General features: G+C 40.3%; 2 protein-coding genes across 2 annotated transcripts; both read left to right on the forward strand.

The window, feature by feature from the left end:
* The first annotated feature begins 4,594 nt into the window (after positions 1-4,594).
* On the forward strand, positions 4,595-6,277 carry LOC137952565 (xanthotoxin 5-hydroxylase CYP82C4-like). Its single transcript, XM_068799647.1, has 2 exons — positions 4,595-5,533; positions 5,654-6,277. Exons 1-2 carry the CDS (start codon positions 4,595-4,597, stop codon positions 6,275-6,277), a joined length of 1,563 nt encoding a protein of 520 aa, XP_068655748.1.
* A 1,839-nt stretch (positions 6,278-8,116) lies between these two features.
* Positions 8,117-9,826, forward strand: LOC137952566 (xanthotoxin 5-hydroxylase CYP82C4-like). Its single transcript, XM_068799648.1, has 2 exons — positions 8,117-9,034; positions 9,203-9,826. The coding sequence occupies exons 1-2, from the start codon at positions 8,117-8,119 to the stop codon at positions 9,824-9,826; spliced, it is 1,542 nt and encodes a 513-aa protein (XP_068655749.1).
* The last annotated feature ends 3,113 nt before the right edge of the window (positions 9,827-12,939 follow it).

Genomic DNA, 12,939 nt, shown 5'->3' on the forward strand with positions numbered 1-12,939 from the left:
GGGTACAAGGAATTTGCTCCATTTGAAAATGGTTGCATGTACATGTCATATTCGCCAAATCAACCTGATACAACCTTTCATCATCCATAGAAATTTCGTACATATTATTCATATACTGATGTACACGACATGCTCTTGTTGTATCCCTCTTATTTTTTAGAGAAACATCAACAGAGGGAGTACAGAACGATGTCATCTTTTTTGCAAATTCATGTCTTTCCACAAAATATTTATTCAATCTATGAAAATTTGCTGCCACCAATGCTTGAATTGGAAGCCTTCTAACACCTCTTAGAACATTATTAAAGCTCTCAGACATATTGGTGGTCAACACACCAAAGCGAACATTGCCTTCGTGTGCCAATGACCAAAACTCATATCTCAATTGTCCTTCTGTCAATAATTATTTCACTCTCTCACTTTGTTGCTCAATCAACTCCATCGTACGATCAAAATCAATAATATTTGTCTTCCTTGCTACAGACCATATGAGAGCATTTAATGTATCATTTTTGAACGTCTTCTTGAAATTGGCAACTAAATGATGCACACAAAAACGATGAAAACATTCTGAAGGTAGAAATTTTCTCTGGTCCGCCCTTATTAAACCCTTTTGATGATCTGAAATCAGAGTAAATGGTTTTTTCTCCTTTAATACCAAAACGATCTAGACAAGCTAAAAACCATTCCCAACTGTCTTGATTTTCTGATTAAACAATAGCAAAAGCTAGAGGAAAAAGACCATTGTTCCCATCAAGAGTAGTAGCAATCAGCAGACAATGTGGATACTTCCCATATAAATGTGTTCCATCAACACTAATAAGGGGTCTACAATATTAGAATCTAGCAATGGATGGCCCAAATGCCCAAAACACACACTTAAACATCCTTTCATGGCCAAATTCCTCACAACACAGTATAAATTCATTTGTTGGATTCACCTCTTTTATTGCATCTAAAAACCGTGGCAAAAGGTTATATGATTCATCCCAATCACCATAACTTGCTTTTATAGCCTTGTATTTTGCTCTCCATGTTTTCACATACTCGACAGATATATGATACTTATCTTTCATGATTTGTTGTATATTATTAGGACTCAAAGTAAAATTCATCCTCAATGTTGGCATAATGATTTTACAAATGAAAAATGATGTACAAATTGGATTATCTTCACGAATAATACTATTAACACAAGTGTGATCTCCACCATACTTTCTTTATCTTAAATTGAAAAATCCTTTGATCACATGATGCAGAAACACTCCAAGGACATCCATCTTCACCAAATTCAATTTTATAATCACAACTGCTAGACCTTAATGTCTTATACTTAACATATCTTTCAATCGAGTATTTTCTCAAAAAATCTACCATTTGGGACTTATCCTCAAATATTTGACCCACGCTGATATTATTTGTTGTTGAGTCTAAAACATTTATTATTCTAGAATCATCTTTGATACATCTAGTATTAACCTCCCAGGCATCTTCATATATATTCGGGTACCCAATTGAATCTGTTGTTTCAACTCTATTTATATGAACCCCGGCTTCAAATATCTCATCCCCATCCCCTTCACTATCTTTTGAACCAATATCATAATCACTAAAACTATCACTATCATCATCATTAACCACCTTGAATAAACACAACAATAAACATAAAAATCCGAGTAGGGATAACATAAATATCACACATTTAACAACGAAAGGGTAAAAAACTTACAAGGGAGAAGACGTTCCACACTCAGACAGTGATGCAATAGATGAGGGGTTCAAAAACCCCACTTCACGCCCTTGTGTATTAAACCTATATAGATAATAGTTTGTACTTAAAAACAAGTCATATAAACTTAACAATTCATATCATAAATATACGAACATAAATACTTACTCCTGTGTACGTGGTAATTCTTGTTCTTGGGGACAGGATGTTTCACCGATAAAGTTTTGATTCCTCGTACCTTCCCTTCCATGGGCCCTTTGTCTTAGGCCTTTTTCTAAGAAAATCTCAACCATAGATCGATTACTTGAAGCCATCTCAAATAATTCAATCAAATCATTATCATTTTCCACCTTTGAGATAACAAAAACCCCGTCAGAAAATGGAATTTTGGCCTTAATAAACATTTGATGAGTATCACCATCCCACCCCGTGAATCTGTACATCATTACTAAGAATTCGTTAAACTTAGTCGAAACTGCAATCATTTTCATTTGTGATTCACCTCCATCATAACTATCAAAATATCCAGACTTCTCCTTCAATTTTTCATTATATCGACAGAAGAACCCAACAACTGACGCCATATTATCTAAAAAAACTACATACATTAGTATGAGTTTATTTATGCAAAAAATTATCTAAGTTTTAATTTTTATGACTAGTCCTAACAATGCAAAAACACACCTAAGTCCAAATTCACCAAACACCCCTGGTAGAGCCCCATATGACTTCGCAGTCACTACGAACCGTTCCTCGTCAGTGATGGGGGTCGGGCTTCGTTAGCAAATGGACTCCCATGTAGGCAACTCAGCCTAGTTTGAACTGGATTCAACCCACTTTCCATTACCCAACCTACTATTAATCAGAATTTGTACCCATCCTTGTAACTAGGGCAAACATAATAAAACAAAAACAAAACAAAAAAACCCATGTGGTGGATATTTATAACACCCAAAGCTCCTCATCACATGGAATGATTATTCCATGACACTTCAAATTTATTTAACAACAACTAGCAACTAAAAATCCTACAAATCTTATCTCAATAGAGTAAAATGCAACTTCATAAATCAGAAAATTAAACGAAATTAACTAAAATTAAACTAGCAACTTCAGAAAATACAACATTCAATGGCATAGGAATCCATAAACTAAAATACAAAAAATTATACAGAAAATCCATAAACTAAAATTAAACTTTACAATAATTTTAATTTATCTACAATTGATAGAAATTTCATTAATATAAAATCAGAAATTAAACGGTAAATCACAAAAAATACAGTAATTAAACACCTAAATTCAAATCAACATTATAATTAAACATAGTAATTAGATTCAATTAACAAACGCCCTAAAAAATCACCCTGCTAAATCGGCTTCTGAAATTCAAATTGGGGTTTGGAGGGTGAGTAGGGCTTCGGTTTTGAGAGAAGGGGCGACGAGAGAGTGAAATAATAGGGTATTAAGAGAGGGGGTGTTGAGAGGAAATTATAGGGTTTGGTTTTGAGAGAGGGCGCGACGAAGAGATGAAATGATAAATTTTTGGTTTTGAGAAAGGGGCGGCGAGAGGATGAACATAGGGGAACGGAAAAGAAGAATGAGAGTTTGGGTTGAGGCGAAGAGAGAGTGGTTGAGAGGGAGGCGTCGAGGGCGAGGGCGAGGCAGAGCAGCGGCAGCAGGGGAGCGGCCAAGGCCAAGCGGCGGCAGCAGGGGAGCGACGAGAGGAGAGGGGTCGAGATGAGAGGCGAGGAGAAAGATCGTGGAAGAGATTGAGGGCTGACGTGGCGGGTGTTTACGTGGCCCAAAATAACAGGGCAAAAAGAAGGTAATATATAATGTCGTGACAGATGATGTGACGGGATAATGATGTGGCAACTTATGTTTTAATTTATTCACGCTACACTGATGACATGGCAACACGTAAGCGGTCAAAGCTTACTTGTCACCTTTGACTGTTCAAAAGTTCGGTTGTTTTGCAAATAAGTTGAGATTGTTGTTGTTTTCATAAATAAGTTTTTTCAAACTGGTACTTTGGTAAAATTCTCTTCTTTAAAATATCGTGGTGACGAGAATGTGAATTAAAACAGTCCATAAACTTGGTCCAAGTGTGCTCGGATTGAAATTTTTGCTACCAATCGCTTGGTAACGTGTGGATTAAAAATTCTACTGCAGAAACAGAGACCAGATTGAGCTCAATTTGGCCGCCGTTTCGCTCTCAAATGATCTCTTGTCAATAATCAAGTCAGGCAAGCTGCATTTGCAGTCTTTTTCGATGAGGACACGAAGAAAGGGAATAGTTAGAGATTGATAGAGATGAGGGATGCCGACTTCTAAGATATTTTCCGACAAAGATGATTAAGATACTGCAGCGGGTTGTGAGAGGGAGAAGAAGACGATAAAATGTCTGTATTTCTACAATAACCCTTTCCATCGTTCAACTAAAATACATTCATTTCAGACTTCATTTTGTATTGCATCAGCTTCATTCATGAATCATTCTTGACTTTTATTAACAAGAAAAAGAAATGGAAAGATCGAAAGCAGTAGAAAAGTCATAGATAAGTTTGAAAAAGGCATAAAATTGTCGATTTTCAACAAATGAATGTAAATGATTGACATCGTTGCTCCCTATTTTTGAAAAATTCTGGTATACACAGGTTTTAGAAGTTTAGTCTTATATCCTATTTCTCCAAGTATTGGAAACTTGAATTTCAGCGAACGGGCACCACGAGGTTGATTCCACGATGAAGATGAACTTTTTCACGCTCTGATCTCATTCTGCAACCTTTAAATGCGTGGGCTGACAGAGAGAGCGTTCGTAGATTCAGAAAAAAAAACAGTGAAAAGCCGAGTTGAATGAGAATGGATCTGTATCTCCTATTGCAGACCAGCTTCGGGCTGATCGCCCTAATTGTTGCCATGTACTTTTCACTGGTTTCGAAACGATTTAAGAAGAAGAGCAGCGTGCCGTTGGCGCCGGAACCAGCCGGACGGTGGCCCATCATAGGCCACCTTCCTCTTCTCGGAGGAAAGCAACCAATCGTGAGAATTCTCGGTGCCCTTGCCGACAAATATGGGCCGGCATTCACGATCTGGATGGGTCCTCATCGGACTTTTGTGGTGAATAGCGCTGAGATCGCAAGAGAATGCTTTACGACCAACGACAAGGCTCTTGCTAATCGGCCAAAATCGACCGCCGGGAAGCACCTGGGCTCCGACTACGCCATGTTGGCGTTTTCTTCCTACGGACCTTACTTCCGCGAAGTGCGAAAGGTGATGGTGTCCAACATTCTGTCGGCTCATCAGCTGGAGCAAATCAAGCATGTTCGCTCCACAGAGGTCGACTTCTGCATCAAGACGTTGCATAAGCTTTGGCTGGAAAACGGCAAAGCGCCGCTCGAAGTTGAGATGGGGAAATACTTGGAAGATCTGGCATTCAACAATGTCGCCAGAGCAATCTCCGGTAAAAGGTATTTCGGGAAGGACATTGTGGAAGACATAAAAGATGTTGAGAAGCTCCACAAAACGATGAGCCATATCTTCTACCTTGCCGGGATCTTTATTCTTTCCGATGCCGTCCCTTGTCTGAAATGGCTGGATATTGGAGGCCATGCTGCCGATATGAAGAGAAGCATAAAGGAGTTGGACTCCATTGTTGGCGGCTGGATAGAGGAGCATCGAAACAGGAGAGTCGCCGGGGAGAAAGAAGCTGCTCCTGATTACACTGATATGATGCTCTCTGCGCTGGAGACCCAGTTGCTTGATCAGGATCCAGACATTGTGATGAAAACAACTTTCTTTGTGAGTAGGATTTACCATTCACTGTGAGTTTTTGCATGGCTGAACTCATATATTGAACAGTAGAGGAGCAGTGTTTATTTTCGCGGTTCAGAGTGTTGATTCATTCCTTGTCTCATGCAGGCCTTCATGCTTGCCGGGAGTGATACAATTTTCGTAACCCTAAAATGGGTACTTTCTCTATTGATGAACCACCGCGACAAATTAAACAAGGCCCAAGAGGAGTTGGACAGCATAGTGGGCAAAGATCGAAACGTGGAGGGACGAGACATAATGAAGCTGCCCTACCTCCAAGCCATCGTGAAAGAGACGATGAGGCTTTACCCAGCATCTCCACTGTCACTCCCTCATGAAGCCGCAGAGGACTGTTACATTGGTGGCTACTTCGTCCCAGCAGGCACTCGCGTATTGACCAATATCTGGAAAATACAGAGGGACCCTCGATACTGGCAGGAGCCTGAAGAGTTCCGTCCAGAGAGGTTTCTCACCGCCCAGGCTCATGTGGAGATGAAGGGCAGGAATTTTGAGCTGATGCCTTTTGGGTCAGGCCGTCGAATATGTCCGGGGATGTTGTTTGCAGTTGAGGTCATGCACTTGACTCTAGCCCGCATCCTACATGGGTTTGACATAGAGACATCTTCGGGGCAACCGGTTGATATGACAGAGGGTCTGGGGATTTCATTCCCAAAAGCAACTCCTCTAGACGTTGTTGTCACCCCACGGCTGCCTTCAGATCTTTACATATAGGGAAGAAAGAGATCAGTTTCAGACATATAAAGCTAATAATTGTAATTGGCTTGAGAGACATGTATTCAAACATCAATGATAGAAATAAAGATAGGAGCTGATAGAATTTGAAATTGTCTCAAATTGTAACTCTGTTCAATGAAGATCATCAAAAAATTATTCATTCATTCATTCGTTCATTCTTTCTTCTTCTTCTTCTTCTTCTTCTTCTTCTTCTTCTTCTTCTTCTTCTTCTTCTTCTTCTTCTTCTACAATCAATATGAATTAGATCATTTGATAATAAAGATCTAGTTGGAGACAAATTTTATCGAATACGAATCGGCTAACACGCCACACCACCCACTATGGCTCCCAAAACCCTCTTCTTGATTGCGTAATTTTCTCAGCTTATCGTGTACGGATTAAACCAAGAAAGTTGAATTATTAAGAGCACCATTGGGCAAGTTCACAACTTTTTAAGGTCTGGCAATTAATTTTTATTTCTTGGGTCATCTTGATCTCCTCCCAATTTCTCACTTTTTTTTCGCATAAAACCTCATAAAACTTGAAGTAGCATGACATGATCGAGAGCCGAGATTAATTAAATGAAGCATTCCATTATATATAAGGTTGTTATAGACAGATTTAATTCACTTAACTTTTTATCATTTGTATCCACAGACTGCCGAATAGTTTGTAAATAAGTTGGTGGTAATTTCTGGACATGGTGAGTAGTTTTTTTTTGGTTTTTTAATCTTGAAGATATGATTAAGGGAGTTTTAGGATATTACCCATTTTTTTTTAACATAATAACACAAATAACCAACTTTTTAACTTATTTTCATAAATACCCAACTTTGATACAGTCAAAAGTGACACGTAATCTTTGACCGATTCCGTTAGTTGGATGGGACCTATTGCTATGAGGATATTTTTGGAAGCACTTATTGGTGGGGATTGAGGCAGAAAATGAGTGGCTAAGACACTCGTTGAGTCTCATATCATGATTTTGTAGCAAGGGTACAATTTAAGGGCTGGTGGACTAATATAGTTGTAACAAAAGATGCATAAGGAGAGTTTAAGCCGTTCAAGAGCTAGAATGCCGTGGGACCGCTGGTCTGTTGCAGGGCTGCATGAGATTTGAACGTGGTCTTGGTTTCAGCAATAATAATCACCACAATATTTATTCTTCATTCATATATTCTTGACTTACAAACATGAATTCCTTATTTTTGGCTTGTTTGACCAAATAGCTATTATCCTATAAACGTGATTTGCAAGGCTGATTAAAAATAATTTAACGAATCTCCATTTGTTCATGACATGTATTAAATTAGACTTTAATCACCCTAGTCCTAACAGTAGCGGAGAATCAACTTTCGATGAATCGCGAATCCGAGTTTTTTTTTATTCCATTCTCTCTCATGGAAAAAATTCATCAGAGGGCACATTCAAAGGTGACACAAGCTCCATCCCTATCTCATGGAAATATTTGATCGAGGAAACATCACGGTCGCTACCGAGCACCTCCGTGTGGACTAGGGTGCTCCACGAGCAAGAACCACGATTGCAGTAAATGAACGACTTCCATTTCAACTCATGGGCATATTCTGTATTCGGCCTTGGAAACCCGTCGCTTGCAAACACCTGGACTGGAACCGTAAACGGAACGTTTCAGCAAACTGTAGTTTCGACGAACGAGAGGTGGCTTCCACGACGTAAGACGGACGCCAGAACTAACGTTCCCTCGCTCTAGTTTCTTCTGCCACTTATAAATACCTGGGCTCACCGAAAGAGCATTCACAGAATCACAAAGAGAGTACAAACCAGAATTAAATGAGAATGGATTTTTTTATCCTAATGCAGACAACATTGGCCCTGGTTCTTGCCTTGTGCATTTTACTGCTTTCTAAACGATGGAAGAAGATGAGCAACTCGCCGTTTGCGCCGGAACCATCAGGGCGGTGGCCCATCATAGGTCATCTTCCTCTGCTCGGAGGGAAGCAACCCATCGTTCGAACACTCGGTGCTGTCGCTGACAAGTATGGGCCAGCATTCACAATCTGGATAGGCGCTCATCGAACTTTTGTGGTGAACAGCGCGGAGCTCGCGAGAGAATGCTTTACCACCAACGACAAGGCTCTTGCTACTCGGCCAAAATCCACCGTCGGTAAGCACCTGGGCGCCGACTACGCCTTGTTTGCTTTTTCTCCCAACGGACCTCACTGGCGCGAAGTGAGGAAGTTGGTGGTATCCAACCTTCTGTCGGCTCATCAGCTGGAGCAAATCAAGCATGTTCGCTCAACAGAGGTTGACTTCTGCGTCAAGGGGTTGCATAAGCTTTGGCTTGAAAACGAGCAAGCCCCGCTTGAAATCGAAATGAAGAAATTTTTGGAAGATTTGGCATTCAACAACGTAGCCAGAGCAATCTGCGGTAAGAGGTATTTCGGCAAAGATATTGTTGAAGACATAAAAGATGTCGAGGAGTTTCACAAAACCATAAGCCACGCGGTTTACCTTGCTGGGATCTTTGTTCTTTCTGATGCCGTCCCATGGCTGGAATGGCTTGATGTTGGAGGCCATATTGCCGATATGAAAAAGAGCACTAAGGAGTTAAACTCCATTATTGCTGGCTGGATAGAGGAGCATCGGAACAAGAAACTCTCCGGGCAGAAAGTCGACACTACTCCAGACTATACTGATGTGATGCTCTCTGTGCTGGAGGAGTTCAAGCTGCCTGAATATGATCCAGACACTGTGATGAAAACAACTTTCGTGGTCAGTTGAATTTAATTTTTCAGTTAAAATTGCTAGTTGCACTGCTTTCTGCTCTACTTGATTATAATCCAGAGTGTTAGATCATCATGCTCGGTTTACATATTAACCTTTTCTACTTCGAGCTTTGGCTTTAAATTGTTGATTCATTTTTTTTTCTGTATCCTGCAGGCCTTCCTGCTTGCTGGTAGTGATACAACTTTCATAACCCTAACATGGGTACTTTCCCTATTAATGAACAATCGCGACAAGTTAAAGAAGGCCCAAGAAGAGTTAGACAGAGTAGTGGGGAAGGATCGAAATGTGGACGGATCAGACATAAAGAATCTGCCCTATCTCCAGGCCATAGTGAAAGAGACCATGCGGCTATACCCGGCATCCCCACTTTCCCTTCCTCATGAAGCCGTAGAGGACTGTTATATTGGTGGCTACTACGTCCCAGCAGGCACTCGCGTGTTAACCAACATCTGGAAAATACAGAGGGACTCTCGTTACTGGCCAGAGCCCGAAGAGTTCCGACCGGAGAGGTTCCTCACCACCCATGCACATATTGAAATGAAGGGCAGGCATTTTGAGCTCATGCCTTTTGGGTCTGGTCGTCGAATATGCCCGGGGTTGATGTTTGCTCTCGAGGTCATAAACTTGACCCTCGCCCGCCTCCTACATGGTTTTGATATGGAGACACCATCGGGACAACCCGTCGATATGTCAGAGGATCTTGGGGTTTCTCTCCCAAAAGCAACTCCTCTTCATGTTGTTCTCACCCCACGGCTGCCTGAGAATCTCTACTTATAAGGACCTTATTATATGAGACCATCTCTGTTTTGGGTAGTGGGGATGCTTCCTTCCGCTTCCGAGAAGAGATACTATCTTTAGGTGTTGTACTCTTTGTATTTCAATTATTTTATGTCTTTGTATTTCAATTATTTTATGTAATTTTATGTTAAATTATATTCAAATAAAATAGAGAGTTTGTGCTCCTATGATGTTTATCTAAAATCGAATGAGATGACAGAGCATAGTTATTTTCCATATTATTGAATTTATGAAAAAGAGAAAAACTTCATTAACTTGTTGAAATCTGAGTACATGAGCCCCTATTTATAATAGAAGAAAGTAGTGTTGGAACATAACCTTGATCCAAGAAGCCCAGCAAAAAGAAGTTTCGGATTTTCAGTGTGCTGACAAGAGAGGTCGGCAAGAGCCATGCGCTAGCAAGGAAGTCGACAAAGGAGGTCAGCAAACACAATGCGTCGGCAAGGAAGACGGGTGAACCAGTAAACGTGTTCGGCAACGATGAAAGGTGTATGCGGTGCCGATTAAATCCAAATGTCTATAAATAGGACCTTAAACCATGTAATCTATAATCCAGAAATAAAACGAAAGTTCAGAGAACTTTGTTGTCCGAGAGAGTTTAAATTTTCGGTAAGAGACGAATCAATAATAATCACGATAATATTTATTATTCATTCCTATATTCTACACTTACAAACAAGAATTCCTTGTGGCTTGTTTGACCAAGTAGTTATTATTCTGTAAACGTGAGTTGCAAACCTGATTAAATACAATTTATCGATCCATTTGTGCATGACATATAAATTAGTTTTTTGTCGACTTTAATCACCCTAGTCCTAACAGTAGCAGAGAATCAACTTCCAATGAATAGCGAATCCGAGTTTTTTATTCCATTCTCTCTCATGGAAAAAATTCATCAAGAGTGACTTTCAAAGTACGAAGGGGTAGATACCAATAAGTCAATCAGGGTAAATTTTCCGAAATCCGATTTCTAATTGGAATTCTAACCCTAATATTTGAATCATTAAAAAACTCGACATGTTAAACACAATTCCGACCCTGATTACCTCAAGCTGGAATAAAGCGCTCGACGACAGCAGTAAATAAAAGCTTTCTCTTGGAAATATTTGATCGATGAAACATCACCCTCACTTCGGAGCACCTCGGTGTGGAATGGAGTGCTCCACGAGCAGTAAACGAACGACTTCCATTTCAACTCATGGACATATTCAACATTCGGCCTTGGAAACCCGTCGCTTGCAAACACCTGGAGTGGAACCGTAAACGGAACGTTTCAGCAAACTGCAGTTTCAACGAAAGAGAGGCGGCTTCCAAAACGTAGACGGACGCCAAAACTAAAATTTCCTTGCTCTAGTTTCTTCTGCCAATTATAAGTACCTGGGCTTACCGAAAGAGCATTCACAGAATCACAAAGAGAGTACAAACCAGAATTAAATGAGAATGGATTTGTTTATCCTAATGCAGACAACATTGGCCCTGGTTCTTGCCTTGTGCATTTTACTGGTTTCTAAATGAGGGAAGAAGAAGAGCAACTCTCCGCTTGCGCCGGAATCATCAGGGCGTTGGCCCATCATAGCACCTTCCTCTGCTCGGAGGGAAGCAACCCATCGTTCGAACACTCGGTGCTGTCGCTGACAAGTATGGGCCAGCATTCACAATCTGGATAGGCGCCCATCGAACTTTTGTGGTGAACAGCGCGGAGCTCGCGAGAGAATGCTTTACCTTCTTTTTTTTTTTTTATCAATTTAGTGGATAATAATTTCAAACATTCCTTAGATTATTTGTTTATTAAACATCCTCCCTTAAGTTCAATTGGGGTTGAGAGAGAAATTCAACATGAATTCTTCGAGAAGGAGCCTCCATCTTGTGAAGATGAGCCTTTTGTTCTGGACATCATTAATGACCTGAAAAAATGATACTTGTAGTATGGAGGAATGCTTGGTAATGTGGTGGTGAGAGTGGAGGGGCCCATTCGAGTACAATGTCCTGTCCCTATCAAGTGAAAATGTGATTTATACAAGCAAATACATAAAGGAGATGGTGATATAATGGAAGAAGGAGGTAAAATAATGATGGAAGTGGGATGATGAACGAATATAGTGTGTTTCTCTCTCTTTTTCTTTCTCTCTCTATATATAGAAATTATTTCACTTACACTAGGTAAAGTGCACAAAATTTCATTAGTGCCCTCCGTAAGTTCGGAGTGAAAGTGAATTCACTAGGGTATTCACTTTCACTCCATTTACTCATAAAACGAGTGAAAGTGAATTCACTTTCACTTCATTTACTCATAAAACGAGTGAAAGTGAATCACTTTCACTCGTTGAATTACATCGGGTTGTCGAGCTGTCGAAAGGAAGTTGGAGAAACAAAAATTCTGCAACCACTTGCGACCTTCGGCAATTTCACAACAAAACCAACCCCCCACCCCCCCCCCCCCCCCCCTCTGCAACCTCTCCCCGGCAACGTTGCTCGCTGAAAGAAAGGCAAAATTCCCTCTCAACAAAGCCGCTCCATCCTCTGCCTCACTCCCATCCCAAGTTCTGTGACCTGCGAGTCGAATTCTTTGTCATGTCGCTTTATTTTTTTTCCTTTTGTTAGACTTGAGGTCTAATAATAATAAAATAAACATCAGAGAATTAGATATTAAATCCTCCATAATTCCATTATCATGAAAGCCATACATATATCATAGAATTAAAATAAGAAGAATAAAGAGAGCGTACCTTTCATCTTGAAGAATATAAATAGAACTTGAAGTGCACAAGATAACCTTTGATAATTCATTTACAAGTGATAATCTTGCTCCCGTTTAGCCAGACTGGGTGTGCAAATAGCCTTAGCCTCATTTGTAAGACCATAGAGGAATTTATAGATTTTCAAAGGGTGTGGCACTAATGACTATTCAGAAAGATACATCCCCTTAGGAGAGATACATCCCCTCAAGAGAGATACATCTCCTTTTGCCCAAGGGATGTGTCCAATAAATGCACCCAATGAATCTACCCCTACAGGGGGATGTGTTGGTCATTATTCCCTGTACTGAACATCCAATGACAAAGCATCTAGAAATGGGTCCCATGCCACTAAAT

The sequence above is a fragment of the Aristolochia californica genome, unplaced genomic scaffold, assembly GCF_029961685.1.
Source record: "Aristolochia californica isolate CCGP_79_NKW_82.1479 unplaced genomic scaffold, dmAriCali1.0.hap1 SCAF_16, whole genome shotgun sequence".
Taxonomy (NCBI): Eukaryota; Viridiplantae; Streptophyta; class Magnoliopsida; order Piperales; family Aristolochiaceae; genus Aristolochia; species Aristolochia californica.